Here is a 22,246-nt window from a genome sequence, read left to right on the forward strand (position 1 = left end):
TATATATATATACACGGATATAGATAGTATACGGATAGTTTTGCAAACACTGCAGTATTAGAAATAGCTCTCTATGGTTCAGATTTGCTTCAGTTTTTAATACATTTGATCACATTTTCGTGTTTCTGAAACATGATTATACGATATTATGGTTCAAATCAAACGGAAATATTGTCATTAAGTTTTCCCCTTATTATGTTTTAATGTACGGACAGTATGGCGCAATACTTTTAGATTGTACACTTTTCAATATACGAATATTAAAGTTTTTCTATAAAATATTTTTGTAACCTAAATTTAAAGGTTATTTACCTTTGATATGTATTTTTTTTATTTCACTCTGATATTATGACGGTTTTGTTCTTTAAATTAAGAGTTCAAAACCTAGCCGTTTATTTATTATAAATTAATTATATGATTTTACCTTATTACGCAACGTGCCAAAAGCATGTCTTCCCTTCACTACTATTTCAGCACTTACGTTATGGCATTGACTCATTCCTGCATACGAATACATGCACCATTAACCTTACAACTGAAGCACTTTTATTAATTACATGTTTATGATTAAAGTTATTTAACTTAACTTTAGTTTAACTTTAAGAAAGTTTCCTTTTTCGATCGTACTATTACATTTTGAAGTACTATGGTATATTTTTAAGTATCTGCAAGATGTTTGATTATGGAACCATTTCAAAATTAATGATGTTTAGGGTTAATTAAATCCAAGGAAATTTCTGAAAATATATTAAATTTGGTAACTCGAGTTTCATAATCTTTGATTCACTTATTTTTTTCAAAATATATATTAATTGAGTAAGATGTGATGTGTGATATGTCACTCGCTAATAATTCAGATCGATTTTACGTGTTATATATATATATATATATATATTGAACAATGTTAGAAATTTCTCTGCTAAATAACCCTTTATTTAGTTTTTACTTCACAAAATTCAAGCGAAACAATCAAATAACTGTAACTTGTAACTATGATGGTATTCAAACTGTGAATCCTGAGAAGAAAAAAACTTTTATTAACTGCTTTCACCTAATACGGTCACGCAACAATAATTTTATAGTACCAACTGGACCCACTCGTCACAGAATCGATACCACAGTATTTCCTAAATTTATTTCAAAACATGAAGTGTTTCCAGCGCTCTGTACTCCCCAATTTGTGACCCTGGACTATTTAAACACGAGGCTCTCATTCCCACATAGATGAAAGCATCATAGAACTGCTAAGCTACCTTCAATATCCAGTTAATTTTCTTTTTGATGGTTTCAAAACCATGCTAGTCATGAATAGTTAGAAAACTGTATTGTTTTGTATTCGTGGTTTTTTAACCACACTAGTTTTAAATTATTTCAAAACCATATAAGGTTAAAAGTAAATTTCAAATTTTTCTGTTAATAGGATGGATAGACTGCTGGCGATTGTGTCACTATAATTTTAGAATGGAAATTCTAACAGTGTATATAAATTTGGATGTAATATAAGCAGCTGTATTTATAACTTTTAATCTTTACTTAAAGAAGAAAATATGAATTTGACTAACATTCGTTTTGAATGTATCGATCGTATCAAACTGTATCAACATTTTCGAATTTTAATTACAATTATTAAGTTTGAAATATGATTTTTTTCGATTTAATAGAAAATAGCCTTTCAGAAAGGATATCAGTAAGAATAAAAATATTATTTTTAAGCAAAATAAAAACAAACATAAAAAATTAAATAAAAAAAGATGAAGATATGAATTTAAGATCATGAGTTTATGTGCTTCACAAAAAAGTACTGTTTTGCCCGTAAACTCACGAGCATGGATCCTTAAACGAACCAGTATATTAAAGATACTTATATGTTTAACCTTTCTGTTACACTTGTTGGTATAACAGAAAATAAAAGTTTTTTGTGACATTTCTTTTTTTTAATCACGTTTACAGAATTTGCAACTTTAAATCATTAAAAAACATATAAATGGTCTCAAATGGAGCAATTTTTGAAAAGTTAAATTTTTTAATAACCGTTTGAAATTAATAACGAAATATCTAGAGTAATAGGAAATCTTCCTAAAAGAAAAAAAAATTACTCCAATTGAATTACTCGGACTTATATTTTATAGATGCTTTCAGCGTCCTTAAAAATAGTAGAAAATGAAATTTGCGTGAAAAATATAAATCACAATGCCAATAAAAAATATTTATGAAAACGACGCGTTTGCACTTCCTATTGCCGAATCAAAACTAATGACACTCTTGAAAAATTGCAGAGAGCATCAGATTACTGTTTGTTTCGCATTTCAGAATTTTAAAGGGATTGACACAAAAGCTTCGACTAAGGGATTCGGAGTAAAGTTATATCACTTGCCAATTTGTTCTCAATATTAGAGACAGTGGATCGTAAAATCCATTTATAACTATCCAAATCACTAGGATACTGACAGATTTGAGACTTACAAATTTGGAATGAACATAATCTCTCCTGAGCTGTAATGAGAGTCCTCATGCATGGGTCTGGTAAAGCCTCACAGTGCGTCTAGTTAGATCTCCAATACGGTACACTGCATCATATAATACTCCAACATAAACTTATTACTGTTCACTGTCCTAAAATTATTCTTTATGATATGTTTTTGTGCTTTTATTTCAAATGTTGAGCTAATAAAATTTGTAAAATCTTTAAATATTTGTTTATTTTATAAAAGCGGCTGATATTTATAACATATTTTGAGAGTATGGTTTTCAAGGCTATAATTATTTTTATCAGACCTATTATTAGAAACTTAAGAAAAGTTTTTGAAGTAAAATTTTATAAAAACCTAAAATTCGATATACCTAAGTAGTTCAAAAGTTATGTTCGGATATTAGCCTTTTGCTCTGATTGGTCTCCGGCGTTTTTTTTTAATTCTTTTTTCTTTAATTTTAGGTGTGACACAAAATAAAAGACTTCCTTCTTCTCTTCTTGAGAAATTTAGTATTTTGATGAACATTAGATTTCCAGTATTTTGCATAAGATTGCACAATACCACGAATGAAACGTTTCATGAAAAATTCTGTTTTCGTGGGAAAAATGCTTCATTAAAAAAGCATTTTTAATTAAGATTTGAAGTATAAAAAACGTAACCACAAATGCTGAAAAAAATTTAAATTTAGGAAAATTAGGACAAGATTATTCAGAATTACACAGTACAAAAGCAATTTTTTCAACATTTGAAACTCTGTAATTTACTTTTGGTTTACCTGAACTTTCGTACTTTTATATTTTAGATAACTAATGAAGGTATAGCAGAATTTTTCATGACGCATTTTTCCCATGGTTCAGCCTTCTCTTTAAATTTTAACTCTACTTTTCAGTATCATATCACCGAAGGAAAATAATATGAGTGATTAAGTAATAAACAAAATAGTGAGCTTTTGAAAAGTACCCCATTAAACTCTTTGGGTACTACTCTGGTTGGATATCTTTAAGAGTGAAAGGCGTAAATAGTTTTGACCCCCTATTAACGATTCGATAATTTTATCCTGCTTGAAATTTTATTGAATATAATAATTTTTTTTTTGTCGTTTGCCTGCTTAGGTAGTGGGGGTGCGATTGTTCCTGTTTTTCAGTGGCGCCATCTATGGTCAGGAATTCGACTTCTGCCACGCCATTCACACAACCACAACGCGCTTATAGGGCGGGTCACATTGACACACAAAGGAGAAAGGACATAAAACACACAGAGAGAAAGAAACATCCCGGGCCTTGCCCGGGATTCGAACCCAGGCCCTTTCTGAAGTAAGGACAGTTCCCTGCACCCTACACAGGCCTGTCGGCATTGAATATAATATAATAAAATAACAGTAAAAAAATTTTTTTCCACTGTCCACCTGTTGGAAACTCGTTATTCAGGGTATGAATAGGGCAAATATGCTGGACACTCTTTCAGAGGCACCATGTTAGGGGAGTCAACGTTGTTCCCATAGTAACGACAGATAGTACAGACAATGAAAGAACATCCATGCCTTGTCTCATATTCTAACCCAGGACCTTCTTAATGCGAGGTCAGCTCCCTGATGGTTATACACTCCAGTCGGAAATTCTAAAAAACTAAATTTTACTGGACGAAAAAAACGAATAAAATAATTTTTTGTCAGAACTAACGTGGAAATGCGGTAAAGCGCATCTATTTTGTCATTAACGCTTATCGCCACTGGAAATTGTCTATCCAATTGCATTTCAATTGTAAAAATACTAATTACTAGTTACTTTACAAAAGCATAGTTTCATACCTGGAAAAAAAAGAATTTTTTCCTAATTTTTTTCTCCTTTCAAGTCTACATAAAAAATTTAATGATAAACTTAATTTAAAATTTTAAATTCATTATATTTTTTTATTCTTATTTACATGACCTTAAACCTTATTGATTCATTAAAGATGACATACATTAAAAAAAAAATTCCAAACCTTCAAGTTTAAGTATTTTTGCCTAAACTTACCATCGTTTACCATTCTCACTCCATTTCGAACATCACTTTACAATATCATATCGCCAAGGGAAGAAAAAAAATGAGTGATAAGTTGGGAGATAAAACAGTGAGCATTTGAAAGGTAACCGATTAAATCTCTCAGGTGTTAGACGGGGTGGGTATTCTTTAAGTTGGGGGGAGGTAATAAATATTGATCCTCTATTTACGGTTCAATGTTTCCGTCTTGACTGAAATCGAGACATCACCTTAAAGGTTCGGATAGCCGTAATGCTTTAAGATTTATGGTGTTTACGGTCGAAGGTTTTGGCGATGCATTATTCATGAAAATCGAAAAGTTTGAAGCATTGGCGAAGGTTGAACGGGAGAGAAGAAGTGAAACACGAAGAAAAAGAAACTAAAGATATGATGCAATATGTGCACCGTTCTTTACCATAAATAATATAGACCCGATGAAATTCTTGTTTGCTTCGTGGCATGGTTTCATCAAATAATGTGTGTTTTTTATTTCTCAAAATGGTTTCGATAAAAAGGGTATGATGACAAATGGTATAAGAATGTAATACATATTGTTCTTTAAACGAAAAAATATGCAACTGCCTAAACTTAATTAAAATTACAAAACTGCAATAAATATTTCTCAAAATTATAAATGACAAAACGTTAATTTTCTTGTTTCTTGTGTTCAATAACTTTTATACATAAGTGCAAGCGCCACTGTATTAGTGCAAACTTTACGTTGTCTTAATTCAAGGAAGCATAATATTTTTTATCAGCTTCTACAAGTAGAAAAAGTGGACTGATAAAAAAAATTTTTTCATCATTCTTTCTTACACTCAGTTTCTACAACATTATTCAGTTTCTTTCTATCTTTTCTGTTGTAACATTTTTTATTGTTTTATATTGTTTTATGTTTTATCCGGAGAAATCATATAAATTATTAATAAGGAATAAAAATATGTGATTCCTTTCATCTGCACTGTGAATAAATTGGGATCAAAGTATGTTACGAAGTACCGGAAATTTGGATGTATCACCCGTAAAATTCAATTGACCGTAAGAGATGTTAAATGTATTTCTACTGTAAAATATTGCACTGAAATTTTACAGTAATATATCTATCTATCTATCTATCTATCTATCTATATATATATATATATATAAATGAATAAAAAANTTTACGGTAATTGTTATATAATTAAAGTGATTCAGTGATTTTACGGTATTTATTGCTGTAAAATTATACTATATAATTTTTTTTCCGTAACATTTTCGGGTAAAACTGAGTTTATAAGTTAAAAGTACCGGTTCCCTGTGTGCCGGTACTATTGGCAGTAATTAGATCTGGAACTTTTTTCAACGTCTGATGTATTTGAAAATAAATTTTTCTGATTGATATGGTGCATTAATCTTAATGCTTTTGACAAAGTGCATATTCATGAATAAAAGTAAGTAGCTATTTCTCCAAGTCTCGGGAGTTATTTCCAAATTCTCCGACCATTTCCTGGAAGATGATATCAATTACGAAGAAAATCTTTAAAATCCATTCTTTTTAGTGCAAACAATATTATTTCTTTTATTCTCATCGAAAAAAGTTAATGGAATAGATAAACAATTTTAATGCTAAAATTTAATACAAAGTTTTCTTTTACAGGTTGCGTGGATTCACACGGACAAGCACACCCTGCTAACGCTGCACGACAAAGTGATAACTCGTAACACACGCTACAGTATTACACATAACAGCCACCGGACATGGTGGTTAAACATAAAAGACGTCGAAGAATCAGACAAAGGAGAATATATGTGCCAAATAAACACATCCCCAATGATGAGTCAAATCGGTTTTCTCGAAGTCGTCGGTAAGTTGAAAATATTGGTTGATTCAATTTTCATCCCAGAACTTTCAAAAAAGATGTTTCTCAATAATTATACAATACTAAGTATACATTGCTAATAATCTACTTGCATTAATTAATGTTAGCTTTCTGATTTGTTTGAATTCTAAAATTTAAAAAAAAAAGAAATTTAATTTTAGCGAGTTACTCAGATTTGTAAAATAGCACTGATTTGTAAAATAGCATTTTTTTCTCCATAATTATGATACTTTTCCGTTTCACACTTTTGCTTGATTCTTTAAGAAACATAGATATCTTAAAAATCGGAAATACGAGTATATGTCATTATGTAGTCAAAACATAGTAAACTATGTGTAAAGTAAATATCGAATATCAACATCATAATCCTCTTTGTTAATTGGGTAATTACTGTAAATTGGATTGACTCAGTGGTTAATTATCATTACAAACTCGAATATTTTTTTTTAAACTAAGCACTTTTTATCGTATCTCTTCTGATGTTATTATTCAGCCTTCACGAGACTTAATTCCAGTTAACTTGTTTTTTTTTTTTAAATTTTGATTTTTACTTCACATTATAGGCCGATCGGCCTGTGTAAGGGACAAGGAACTGACCTTGCATCAGAAAGGTTCTGGGTTCGAATCCCGGGCGAGGCATGGATGTTTCTTTCTCTCTATCTGTGTTCTATGTTCCATCTCCTTTGTGTGAGAATGTGTGAATAGGACCCTCCCTATAAACCGGTCGTGGTAGTGTGACGTGGGTGACGCTGCTCCACCGCCGTGGCTTCACCACAGGTGCCCACTGGGTAACTAAAGGAGAGTTAGCAGTTCTGGCACTTTCTGTGGCCAATGGACAATAGTTTCAAGTGCCCGCCATTAAAAAAAACTTTACATCATAGTTGCTGATTGATTTTTTAATCATATTATATATACATTACAGAAATTTATAACTACACATTATAAAATCCAGTTTAAAAAAGGGCATACCTTATGAAAATAAAGCTGAGACAACGTAAATAAGTATAAATAACGCCATTGGATAGACGTACAATGGCATCGGCCTTATAATAAAAAAACACTTCTTCAATGTTGAAACACAAAAAGAAAGTAGGAAAAAAGAGAGGAACCGAAAAAAAAAATTAAAACAAGTTGAAACAAGAAAAAAAACATGCTTAAATCAATAGAGGATAAAGAACAAGTTTGTAGGAGGTAATCAATTAAAGTCAGGGAATATTTAGCTTGATTCTTTAGTATGATAGGAAGCTGAATGAAGATGAATTTGGATAACAATTTTGTCGACGAAAAAATTTAAATATTTTAGAATCTTCTTCAATGTCGAAATGCAAAATCAATTGAAACAAGACAGAGGAGCAGAAGGATAAAAGTACTAACAGGTTGAAACAAGGAAAAAGATGATTTAACCAATAGGGACTGGATGTTTAGACATAATAATCAAGGAAAGGGAAGAAATATTTAGCTTGTGTAATGGGATACTGATGAAGCTAAATCAAGATAATAATTTTGGTAACTAAATTTTTTTTTTCAATTTCGAAACACATGATGATAAAAAAAACTAGTAGGGAAAATGAAATGAAAAAACATATATAAACAAGTAGAAACATGGAAAAAGATAGTATTAGGAGATGAGAAACAAGATTGAACAAGAAAATCGAACAAAGGAGATTTTCAAAATCAAACAATAGGGATTTTTTTAGATTAATGAAATTTAGTTTGATCACAGGAAATGAAATAGGAATTTCAACAAAAAAAAAGAGGTACAAATGATAATAATTCAAAATAATTCTTTGTTTTTTTTTTTCTCAACGAAGTTAAACGTACATAATAATTTAACAAACTAACAATTTTAATTCAGAAGAATTTTCTTTAATTAGCTTGTGTAATGGGAAACTAAACGTATATAATAATTTCGACGAACAAACACTTTCAACACAGAAAAACCGTTTGATTATCCTATTTAATGGGAAGCTAACGTACATAATAGTTTCTATGAAAAAAATGATTTTAACACAGAAGAATACTCTTTGGTTATCTTTGGTTATAAACGTAGATAATAATTTCGACAAACATTCAATTTTAACACAGAGAAATTTTCTTTGATTTACTTGTTTGATAGGAATCTAAACGTACATAATAATTTTGTCGAACAAACAATTTCAACACACTAGAGTTGTTTTTTGATTATCTTGCTTAATGGGATGCTAACGTACATAATAATTTCAAAGAACAAATAATTTTGACGTTGAAAAATTTTCATTAATCTCAGATTTTTTTTTCTTGAAAAATCAACTTCAATGTCGAAACACAAAGTGAGAGGAGAAAAAGAGGAAAGAATAGATGAAAAAAATACAAATAAGATGCAACTAGGAAACATACTATTTACCCAATAGGGGATGAGGAAAAAGTTTGAATAAGATAATCAAACACAGGAGGGGATTCCTTTGTTTGATTCTCTGCTATAATATGAATGTGAATGAAGATAAACGTACATTAAAGTTCGTCGACCAAATAATTTCGACATTTAAGATTCTTCTTTTTCATGGAAATACAAAATCAGAAAAGGATAAGAATTAGGAACCGAGGAAAAAATAATAAACCTAGTAACATAAAGAAAAGTTCAACCAAAAGGGTTTGGGAAACGAGTGTAAACAAAAATAATCAAACAAAGGAGGGAAATAAGAAACAGTTACAGTTTTTATTACGTCTATTTACTGAATTCTATTGAATTGTTAAAATAAAAAAAAATATGTATAATTCTAAAACAAACATTAATCGTATTTAAGTAAAACTGAGATAAATTCCTATAAAGATAATTGCCCAATTTACTTTCAAATCAACGACATTGTCAGACATAAGTGCTTACAAAACGCATACATTATTTTCTAAAAGTAAAAACTACTGCTTCTATGGTATTAAAAAAAATTTTTGTCCTCAAATTTCCACAAAATTTGGAGAGTTGGCGACTATTTTAAACAGTCAACTCCTTCTTTTCTTTTTCTTTTTTTTTTGGAAAAAGGTCCAGATTTCGTGGTTGTAATGAACTTCAAAATCAGTAGATAAATCACTTACACAGACAGATCTTTTTTTTTCTTTTTTTTTTGATTAATAAAAACCTAGTGCATGAAATAGTAGCGAATTCCCAAAAGTAGTGTATTCAACTATTAAATTTAACATTCAGCTCCTTTCTCTGAGAAAGAAGTTCACAGAATGTCAACTTTTCTTTGTACTATGATTTTTCTTTGTTCCAAAAAAATTTGACAAACAAATCGCCCGCGTCTCAAACAACGTCAAGACGTGAACTGACATTTACAAACATTTACAAGCATAAGGTTAATTTGCGGTCAGAGACACTATATTTTATGAGAAAAAGTTTAAGGATAGACCTGCATTTTAATAGTCTTTACAGGTTACTAACCACAGTACTTTTTGTCGGTTACTGTCCGTAACCTAAAGGTATATTCTTCTTACAGTACTTATACTTAAAGCTCTCAGAAAAAGAACAGAACATCGATTTTTAAATGATTTGTTTTTCTTCTCTCTGACACTCTCATTCATCCAAATACAAGTTTTATCCATAAAGTTTCTTTTTATTATTTGTTTTAAACAACTTTCTTTCTAAAATGCTTTTGAATTATGTGCTGAATAATTAGACTGAAGTTTAAATAGTTTTTTTAAATATAAGTAAAACGAAAATATAAAAAAAAAATAATTTTGCTAGGAAAAATATATTTGCTGTTTTCATAAAGCTGGAAGTCAAACAGGAACAGAAATAATATAAAACATGTGATTGTTTTTAAATCATTTGACTTTTATTATAATTTCCTTTTGTTGTTCTTAAATATTTTTCTCTCTTAGATATCTACTAATTACTTATATATAATGCTGCATTATTACAATGCAGTTTAAATAAGCTGCATGCACATAAATAAAACTTTTTTTTAAATCAAAACATTTTATGTAAAGAAAAATAAAAATTTCAAAGTTATAAAACAGAAAGCCAAACTGCAACATAAAATGTTTTTTTTGTTGAACTTATTAAATAGAAATAGAAATGTTTTTCCAACATTGTAGACTCTCTTTAATTATCCGCCGGCGAGCAAAAAAAAAATCCGTCTAATTCCATTTCCGATACAAATCATAATACATTCTAAAAGAATTTTTTATAATTTTTAAACGACGTTCTTTCTCCAAATGATTTTTTTTCGTTGTAATTACTGTTTTTGACGGCTTTTTTTCACTCTTTAATCTTAAAGCCAAATCTGAATTAATGCAATTCGAGTAAAACTTGCATTACCTTTTTTTGTCCCTTGCTTTTTAGGAATAGCGTTGGTAAATGAATCATAATGAAACATTTGCAGAAGATAAACAATAGAAAAAAGATAGACGAAATATTAAAGCTTAGAATCATTTTCAATACTTTAGTGCTTAATCGTTCATGCCGAGAGAATGATACAATTTAAAAAAAGTAATGCGTTACAAATTTATAAACTACTTTAAAAAGTGCACCTTTTATTTTTGATGGTTGTTTAGAGAAATTAAGAGTTATTCATGAAAGAGAAGCATTAAATTATACATAAAAAAGACAAATCATAATAAATATATCAAAATTTTTTGACTTCAATATCAATTTTCTAATTTTTACCTCTCCCTGTCACTAAGCCTAATTCCATTTGAATTTAAATTTAATAGAAAATATCGGCCGATGCCGAGTCTTTCAAAAAATCAAGGAAAAATGGGATGAAAAGTATGGACTGCTGTAATCTGCTTAAGAAACCAGATATTTATTCTCAGCCAATATCAATACTTTATAAATTCCATCAAGAGATGGCACTAATAGCAGGTTAGATTTAATTAAAATAACGTTATTTGCTGCACGTTAGACCGTTCCAATACCCGATATTTCGTTCCAACTGAGATACGTGCCAGGGGTTCTGACTATTCTGTTTCCAAATTGCCCTGCTTTGTCGACGGAAATAATAGTTATCTTGCAATAAAGTTTTACACGATATTCTACGTTAAGTGTTAGTAAAATTCTTAAATAATATAAGAATTTGTCAGAATAAAATAGCGTATTTCCTAAGTAAAACGCAGCAAACCGTACATTTTTATCTGCTTCCATTTTCATTTTCTTTCATTGATTTATTTAGAACGCCCACTTTTTGAAGAGTGATCCAAGTCTTCACTTCCGGTAGCATTTTCATGAACTCCGCTTCATGCTTTTGCTTTCACACCATCAAATGAGTGATCTTTTATACTTTCCAACATGAATTTAATTTTTGAGTTTTGGGATAATTTTTGAGAATTAGTCAAATGACATCTGCAAATTGTAGGTCTGAACTAAAATGATAAGAGATTCCTTATTGTATCTAAAAAGTTAATTTTAATAGGTTAATTTCAATAAGTTAAAATTTTAATTTTATTTCCTAATTTTTTTCAACACAGCCTGCCGAATCGTATCCCCCTAAAAAGATAGATGACCTCATCACGGATTACCATAAATAATAAATGTGATTTTTTAGCAGTTGTAATGACATCTTTCGTATTTTTCCTAACTTAAAAGCTTAGTTGCCCTAACGAAGTGGCGTTATTCTTATTCACCTCCACTGCGCAGTTTATGTTTGTAGCGTTGAACTATTACATTGAACCATACTGAGACGTTCTTTCTTCAAAGAAGTGTTGGCCAATCCAACTGATGCCTTTCACAATGCCATACATTACCGAATCTATTCACTAAAAAAGAAGAAAAAGAAATTTTTACCGGAAAATTACTATAAAGTCTCCAACATTTAAAAACGATATTATTTTGAAAATAGTATCTGAAGAGATGGACTTTTTTTTAATGATACTCTCTTGTAAGTGATTTTTGAAGTTTCTGTACACCTTCCTCAACAGGTCATTGTAAACAAAAGCAACTTCATCAACGATGTCGTATTTAAATTCTTGGAGCTTCATGTTTGAAAGTACTGTTACTCTCTTCGAATTCTTAAACCAATACCATACTGTAATACTGAATTGCACGACGTAGTCATACCATGTCTCCCAAGAGTAGTCTTAAAAAGAATGAGAAAAAAAAAACCTCCGCTTTCATCACAGATTTAGTTTCGTTAATAACTAAGAGCTCAGATTACATTATTTTCTTTTCTAACCATATAACGTGATTTTCTCTTTCTTTTTTTCCTGTTTCTACTCCGACAACCATTATAATTCATTACGTCAACGCAATGTTCAAGTTTGAGATTCGTCGGACGACTCAATGCAATCCATTGTATTAAATATTATTTTTTCACTCAAGACTTTATCGATTTTCCTATTGAAAATAGCTTAAAGAAAAAAGCTTTTTTTTCAATTGCTTCGTCTTCTTCGCGTTTTTTTAAAAAAAAAATTAAATTAACACAGTATATTGATTATAAAAGGCATCTTTTTAAATATAGAAAGACTAAATATTGCTGTATACCTAGAAGGACAGTTAATTATTATTGTTAATAATGTAACAAAAACCTATTGTAGACATGAGCATCAAAATTCTATGGCATTTTATTTTATTTGGTGAAAGAAAAAAATTTGATTAAATACAGCACTGACTTTTAAAATGTACTTATATAATACTTTCTTAACTAAGTGAGTTTCCAATTGACAATAAAAAAATTTTAGGCACATGTTGAAATACCTCTGTTTTTCAATGAAACTGGGGTATACCTAATATTTACTAAATGGTACCTTAAGCTCATACCTATCTGGGAATATTTAAATATCAAACGAAATACCTAAGCTCCCTTAGACTTCCCGGTATTCGAGGTATAAGGTCCTATAGATCTCTATAAGACTAACACAAGAATGATTAAATAATCCCTTAAGTTGGATCAAATTATAAAAACTCAGAAATTCTCAACACTTTCTGTAAGTTGTGTTTTAATTTTAGAGCAACAAAACCCAGTATCTCAGTTCCTCGTTCTTGTGTTAAACATTAAAAATATAACTTTTCATGCATATCAAAAAATAATTTAAAGTGAATAAAAAGCGAGTATGAGTTAAAATTGTTATTAAAAGTTTAATTTAGTTAATATTCATCTTCCTTAATTATTTATTTTAAAAACATTTTTCACTTTTTTATGATTTATATCTGTTTCAAGCTAATAAATTTTTTTTCTGAGCAATTTCCTTTACACCTCTCCGATTAGGTCATTTGAGGGCCTATAACATGTGTCGTGTGAGAAATCATTTGTTGTTCTAAAATCTAAGATGGTTTCAAATAATTCCGTAAATCACCTGAAAAAACACCTATCAAGTCTTCCCTTTTTTGTAACAGATGATATCCCCAATAAGTTTTACGAAAACGTGTCTTTTTAAAAAATTTTATTAATCAAATAAAAAAAAATTCAAAATTTGACTTGCATATTAAGCTGAATGTTTAATACAATTCTTGTTTTTGTCAAAAATATATATTTTATCTGCAAAATATATTTTATCTACTTCGCCTTAGCGATGTTATACATTATTGATAAAAATAAGTTCAGGTGAAATGTAAGATGAATAGCAAAATATTTCTCAATTGTGTGATCACAAGTACAGTTGTAAGGCTCACTGTTTAGTTACCACAGATATTGCAAGGAGACAAACACAATTTATTTGCGATATATAGAGTTCATAGATTGATATATCCTAACAATGGAGCTTTTATTCTAATTTTTAAATTTACTCTTTTAATTTTAACCTTTCAAACCTCTTTTATGGAATATTTATGGACTTAATTCAATGTTTTATTACCAACAACATGCGACAAAAATAGAACACAGATTAAAAATTGTTATGTTTGATAACTTTTAACTTATTTACTTTTTTGATAACCATTAACAAGTAAAGACAAAGTAAATTTTATGCTTGGTTCCCTAACCTCAGACATTATTTATTAAAATTAGTCTATTTAATAAGCACATTATTGTGTCATTAAATATTATAAGTTATATTAAATATTATATAAGCAGACTATTATTGTTACATTAAATATTTTAAATTTCTCTTAGAATATTTCACGATGACTTTCCTTTTTTAATTCCAATTATTACACAAAAATAAGTAAATAAACAATAGAGTTCATAATTTATTACATACATGATTCATAATAACAAATTCTATATTTCAAGAGCTGTGGAATTGTTCATCAAGGAAAATGAATTACGTGTTTTTAATAAATAATATCGTTTAATAAAGTAAACATTGATTTATACTTGACATGCAAAAAGATGAATTTGCTAAAAACTCATTTTAACTGTAAGGAAAATGCATATTAATATGAATAGATATTTATAGTGTCATTACTTTAGATAAATGTTTAAAATTTCATGACTTGGAAACATCTAACAGATTGTTTAGTATTTTATATTTTCATACAAACAGTTCCAAAGAAGGAAAAAAAAAACTAAGATTCAAGCCATTTTTCTAATTTCTTTTGAAAAAATAGTTGGCACTAGCCTCGAAATGTTATTTTTTTATTATTCTCTTCTTGCACCATGTTTTTGAATTTTTTCTAACCTACTTCTGCTTCGATGGATTTCAAAGATCAGTTTTTTTCTTGCAGTCCCCCGTAGCTGGGCAGACGATACTTGATGTCAGGGACCCGTCTACTAATGATAAAGTCATTGAATTGCAGGGGTGGCGACATAAAACGATTACTACCAGGCGACGCCCTAGAAACTAAAACTGCTCCCCATTTTGCCTCCCTCCCTTTTTGGCTCCCTAGTTCATCACTGCTGTATTTTCTTTCTTTTTTACGTAAATGATTGAAAAATAGAAGCTCCGGTATTTCAATATTCTTATGGGCCACATATGGTAAATAACTCAAATAAAAAACACTTTCTCATTTAAGCGAAAAGGTGTTTTTTAATGTTGGACAAGCGATAAAAAGAAAATAGATTTTGGGTATGAAGAGAAATTTGCTGCTTCGTTTATTTTTATAAATACTTTAAATTTCAGCATGTAAAAAAAACGTGTTTTAGATTTTAAATTACTTTATTTAGATTTAGTTTTTTATGTTTCAAAATAAGGAAATTATGAAAACGAATATGAGATAATTTCTAAATTTTACAGATAAAATTATCTTAAAGTTACTGTATATAAAATTATTATAATTGAAATCTTAATATCATAGAATTGTGGAGAAAGAAAAAAAATCAAGCCTTTTTAATTCGATTTCAATCACATTACCCGAAGATAAAAGTGAATGAAATTAGATCAGAATGCTTTCAAATAGTAAAAATTAGAGTAAATTGCACAAGGCATGAAGAAAATTAAATAAAAACATTGTATATTTGAAAAACAATTGAAAAGTTATGGTGTTTGTGCGTGTTATGAGTAATGGAATTGTATGGTTTTCCTATGTAAATATTAGCTAGTTTATAGTTTTCAAAAAGACTTGATTTAAACTCTGATATTTAAATAGTTTGAAATATTTCTGCAAAAAATGTGAAATAAGAATCCCCCTCATAAACAAATTCAATACATAGTAAAGCTTAAATAATAAAAAATAACCTTAAAAATTTACCATTTATGGCATTGTCATAAGTATTTTCTTGAAGAAAAGTACAAATTTAGTTCACAAATTTAATTTGTAAAATGAGAATTTCAGTTTACAAATTTAATTTGTCTCTAATGACCCGCCGTCCAACGATTTGACCGGGTTTAAATCCCACACATGGCCGGTCGATCTGTACCCAGTTCCGAACCCGGTTCAGTGTTGACGAAAAATATCCACAATAGTAGACGGATCATTGGTTAGAGTCCTCAGGCTAATCGTGATGGTATTTCTGGTTATTATTTTCATGTAACGCAAATAGAGGTCAGATTCGTCAAAAAGTTCACCACGTATGCAAATTTCAACCAATACTTGGTCCAGGAGTTCCATTACCTACTGGTTTGGAGTCCAAAATTGCAAGGCAACAGTGTTAAGCTTTGCTAGTCATGAACTGAAAATTTGGTCGACTGTTTAGTGACGGTTATAAGAAAAAAGTTGCTACTATTCTATTTTCATTTTGAAAAAAACTGTCAGTACTTACTTCTTTAAAAAGTTTTGATTTATATAGTATATTTTTTAATTCTTATGGTTATGCGATTGAGCTATTTATCTTCTAAAGTATGGTTTTGAAAATTTTTAATTTAAGACACTGCTTTACAAAAAATAAAAATTTTTGTAACATTCTATACCCATGAGAAAAATGATAGAGTGATATAAAAGGAAACAAATCTGATACGATGCCATTTTTTTCGTCATAACATAATATCTTTTTATAAACTGACAGTTTAGCTTCTTTATCTTTTTTCTGTCAAAGAGCTTGGATACGTATACTTTTCAAGTTCAGACATGTTCATCTTCCGTGATAAGAAACTTGATCATATTTTAGTCTGCTTTTCTACAGAAAAATCTACTTTTTCACTTTTCTTTTAAATTTCAAATCTACTTTGACAGACTTTGATTTTTTTCATACATATATTCTTTTTATAGTCTATAAATAGTAGTTTAGAAGAATAAAATTTCACAGACAAAATAGTTTTATAGTGACCTGAATGGCGCTACTACACTTTTCTCTCATGTGAAACTTCATTCATAATTATAATCATGTTAATAACCCCAGAAACCATATGTATAAATGTATAATTTTATTGTTTATTTGTAATTATCAATTGTAATAAAAAATTTGATAATTAGTAAGTTCTGTAGTAAAAACAATTTGTGTATTTAATCATGCATTGAAACTAAAAAGATTTGCTATCATACATGGATAATATGCTAAATGGTATTTTTCAATTTAAATTAAAGAGAAAATACTTTTAACTGGAACTCAGGGATCTAATAATACTTTATGACAACTCATATAGATTTGTTCGAGATTTTAAAGCAGTGTTTTATTTACGAACAATAAAAATAATTTGTATTCGTTTTTTTTCTTCAAAGAAATATCTAGAGCTTATTTTTTTAAATACGTCTTTATGACGTTATTAGAATGTAATTAAGGAGAAAATATGCTCCTGTTTCTCATGAGAAAATCCGAGAAAAAGTGACACAACTTTGCAAGAACTGTCCAAACTCGCACCGTAAAAAAAAATGAGCGGCAATGTATCATAATAGCCCCGGAACAAGTAGAGTATAGTGAAATGTTCAGTTTCGAAACAGCCTATTCTCATTTTTAAGCAAAATCATCGACTCAAAAATGATGTGGATGTAGAAATGTATGTGAGGGATGCTCCTTAGCTGCTTGCAAGATTCGAGCTAAGCATCTGTAGCTGGATCTTTTAACCACCAAAGAAAAAGGCTTAAGGTGCAGGTTGATTTAGGAAGCTATATCAAGTGGCCGTCTCAAGAACTCATTTGAGTAATTTTTCATTTAAATGAAAGCATGGTACCGAAACAAAGAATGCCATATACTCAATTTTTAGTCGTTTGCTACTTAAATAAACATGATTAAAAAATAAATGTTAATATTTATTTATCATTCTTCTTAGTAAGGGTCGAAGAAATTTTAACCTATGTTTATACCTGTCTTTTGTTTAATTTTACCTGTTTGTTGAACATTTTTTGGAATTAGATTTTTAAATGTGTAATTTTCGATGACAAAATTCAGAATCCGAAGGAAATCAGGTGAATAATTTTTAAGATATTAAAAGTTAAAAATACGCTTCTTTTCTTAAATTGTATATCATGATTTCATAGCACTATATGTCCACTGGCAAATCTATCATTTGATATGTCCGCTGACGAGTCAGAAGAGTACAGATGATGAGTCTCTACCCCAATGTCATTTGAGATGCCCACTGACAGGTCTGATGAGCACAAATGATGAGTCTCTACCACAATGTCATTCAATATGACCATTGGCAAATATGATGAGCTCAGATGATGATTCTCCACCACATGTGAGATTTATAATCATTCCAAAATATTTTACCCACATAGCAGCAACTGGGTATTGATACGGGGCACCTTTAACTTCTCACACTTCGTGATTAAAGAAACACTTTCACGTAGACTGCAAGCCAATTGTGAATTGGGCCCCAGGAGATGCTGGCTGCCATGTTTCGTGATGCATCGACAAGAGCTGAGCATCATGCCCAACGATTATTTAACTGTTACAAAACTCGAAAAACTTTTCGAATGTAATTTGTCTTTTTATTAGCAATGGTGCAAGATTTTCAAGTTAAATTTTATCGTTATCATGCCCCCATGCTTTTTTTCTCATTTAATATTTTAATGTGTCTTACATCTAAATTACTTTCACAGAATTAAAACTTACGTATTTAAAAAAACTGATTCTTGGATTGCTGCATAGAAAAAAACTTAAAATTGTTGAATTTCTTCACTTGGTTAGAAATTCCTTTTAGAAAAATAAAATATTTGTTATGCAAAGTATGGGAAATTATTTCACCTTAAAACTTAATTTAGCGTGGATAATGATCAATGTAAAGCAAAGCAATCGACATAGTAAACGAAATCCTTTTTGCATAGTGCATAAATATGCATATTCTTCTATCAATAAAATGCCGGAGTTTATATTGTAAATTCCATAATTAGAAATTATGTTTATATTATTCTTTGGATTGTAAGCTGCTTATCTGTCAAACACACTTGCTTATAACAAGTTAAATCAAAATAGATTATGTGAAAATACATTCCATGCGGGAACTAAAGAATCCTGACTTAAAAATGATAACGTTGACACGCAGAAAAGGCATATTCTTGATATTTTGCGACGAAGGGTATTTTCTTTCATTATCGTTTTGAAAGAATATGAAAAAAAGGCAATTTTCTGTTTCCTCTTAAAGATTTAAGTGATTAAAGAATATCCCGCGAGGCAGAACATTCTTTGTTGAAATCAAAGTACGTTGTGTTTTTTTTTTCTTTTTTCATTTCTTCAGTTAAAGAGTTTTTTCCTTCATATTTTGGTTTTGTATCTTTTCCAATGTGATTATCTTGATTTCTTATGCTAATTTTTTAAATCTATTCCTAGAAAGTCATTTCTTAAAAATCCCTAAAATCTCCATTTTGAAGAAAAGTTAATTATTTCCCTTACATCATACCCATCTGTTGGAAAATTGAAAAATATCTTCTTTTCAATATTTTTTAAGCTCATCTCTTTCTCATCGTTTTATTCTCAGTTTTAAATTAATTCCCCTCCAGACCTGATGTTTATTTATAATACATTTCAACTTTTACAAGATATCAAGTTTCAAATGTTTATAAATTTTTGTTTAAAAGTTATTCAATATTTTGTTTTTAAAAATAATCTAATTTATTTTAATGACTTAACTCTTTGTTGGAATGCAGTTTTTAAATACTTTTGAAACAGATAGTCTACTTGAAATATAAAATAAAATGCTTTTATCATTCAACTTCCAAAAAATGTAGTAGTTTTCGAAATTAAAAATTTTCAAATATTGGTGTCAACGAACTCACAAAATAAGTATTTTAAGTAAACAGCGCATGTTTTTCATTACAGGGAATTTCTATTGATTTTATAGCATATAGCGAATTTCTATTGATTTTATAATATACAGTGTGGAAATACTTACCGAACAGTTGAACCTAGGTTTGTGCAGAAAGCAAATGGCCTCCGAGGGTTTATTGCTACTTTTTTTACTATTTTATGGAACTTTTGAAAAACTGTTTAGCATAAATGAAATAGAATTTCGTTAATATTGTACAGTAAGGAATATTAGATTAAGTAAACTGTGGATCAAGTCAAGTGATTTTACTGATACATATACATTCTATGGCGATGTTCCTAATTTTCATTTTGCATAAATAAAACTGAATATCCTAGATATAGGATGAGGATGCTAAACCGCATGATTTTGGTGACCAATTCTGAAAACCAAAATGGGAAATCACGCGAATAGGAATGATCGAAAATGTTTGAAATATATTCTTAAAAAAGAAAAATGCATTGTTCATTCGTATAGTGTAATAGTTTTCATAACCCTGCTTGGACGGTATTCACAATTTCAGAGCATTTTCAGTAATCTGATGACACAGGCAACATATCTAAGCAAAGCAAAAATCTCTCCTTACAAATTTGTGTAAATTAATATAGATAGATTTCTGGCTTCCCAGGAAGATCTGTAATAAACTGCAATTTAAATTACATGAAAAATAGAAATATAATTGACATGCCAATAGAGATCACGTAATCAACTTTTATTTTATTCTTCACATCCTTTTTTTTTTAAATAGTATCGTTTATATACTTCATTCCTTTAGGAAAATTTGCCATATGTTTGCCATAAAAATACTATGGATTATCTCCATGAGGTTTTGCTAAGGGCAAAACTTTACTATAAAATTTTGCCATAAGTATATGGCAATTTATTACCATATTTTCGGCATACAACTACACATAGCAAATATAAACATAGACCAGGGTCATAAAATTACAGTAAGTTATTTTTTCGTTAGAAGCTTTTCACAAAAAGGAATAGAATGAGATAATTTAGGTGAGGGATTAATTAATTAAACATATGAGAAAAGACAATAATGATGTTTGAAAACTAAGGATAATATATCTGGACAATTCAGATCTTTAGGAGCAGCATTAATCAGAAAACGTAAATAAAATGAAGGTAATATGAATAATTGGAAAATAAATTTGAATGGACTAACATATTTGTTGTTTCTCTATAGTTCATTAATTCAAAATTAATAACACCATCAAAGATTCAGTACAATGTCGTAGAAAGGGACAAAACACAACATTTGATATTGTGGGAATTCGGATGAAAATAATTCGGATAACGAACCGAAATTAAATTAGCTTATCAAACTATTAGTTCAAGCAAATATTAGATGCTTTATCATATAATATCCTGTTATTTATTTTTAGTGCCTCCAAAAATTGATGAAGAGAACACAAGTTCTGATACAGATGTTCGAGAAGGAGGAGATATTAGTTTGAGATGTTCGGCTTCAGGATCACCCCCTCCGAAAATAAAATGGAGAAGGGAAGACCAAAAAGATATCCCTGCTGGTCTCAAACTCGGTAAGCCTAACTCCTACTTTTCATTTTCTAATAATTTAAAGGGATAAATTTTGCTACAGAAGATAAAGTAATGTTTTAATAAGTTACGATATCTAATTCGTTGGCTAGGTATAATTTAGCAGTGCGTTTGTAAAAATATGTTTGCAAAAATATAGAGAAAGAAAATCAGGAATATCTGTTAAATTACATTAATTAATTACGTGACTCATGTGAGAAGAATAAACAAAAATCTTTGCAAAACTACTGTGTTACGAGCAGACAATTGTCAATAGCCTGTAAATTTATTGTTTAAAAGTATATTGAAAATTTTCTTGGTAACAGAATATAGAAAATTACAAGTTTTTATCTCAGAAAATGTTACTACTCGTAGTTCTTTTTGATATTTTATTTTATTACTGGTATTAAACAGTTGACCCGATTCAGAGTTGAACCCAGACCAGAAGACAAGGGGTGTCCATAATTAAGCATTTGTACAAACTAACTAGTGTGAAGGACTTTTAGACGCACCATGTCATAAGGGTCGAATCGTCGAAGAACATTCCAGTGACTTTCAAATCATGTCTTGGCCCCCAAATCCACCTGACCTTAATCCAATAGAGCATTTGTGGTCCTACTTGGAAAACCAAATTCGTGCAGCCATGCTATCCCCTCGCAATGAGAGGGAATTGCAGGACCAGTTGGTGAGGGCTTGGTACCATATACCTCAGACTACCTATCAGCACCTAGTGGAATCAATGCCACGGCGGGTACTAGCAGTTTTGAGGGCTAAAGGTGGTACTACATGTTATTAGCAGGGTGGCCATAATGTAATGTCTCTTCGGTGTATATTGCATTATATAAGATTTTATATATTGTATTTATAAGTATTATATTTC

At 29.6% G+C, this 22,246-nt stretch overlaps 1 protein-coding gene across 1 annotated transcript in view; it reads left to right on the forward strand.

The window, feature by feature from the left end:
- LOC107442811 (lachesin) overlaps window positions 1-22,246 on the forward strand; it is a 236,387-nt gene that overhangs the window by 176,396 nt on the left and 37,745 nt on the right. Inside the window, exons 3-4 of the mRNA XM_016056467.3 lie at window positions 6,129-6,336; window positions 21,216-21,371. Of these exons, the coding sequence (XP_015911953.2) occupies window positions 6,129-6,336; window positions 21,216-21,371 (364 nt within the window). The remainder of the gene's footprint in view (window positions 1-6,128; window positions 6,337-21,215; window positions 21,372-22,246) is intronic.

This window comes from Parasteatoda tepidariorum, chromosome 5, assembly GCF_043381705.1.
Source record: "Parasteatoda tepidariorum isolate YZ-2023 chromosome 5, CAS_Ptep_4.0, whole genome shotgun sequence".
Lineage (NCBI taxonomy): Eukaryota > Metazoa > Arthropoda > Arachnida > Araneae > Theridiidae > Parasteatoda > Parasteatoda tepidariorum.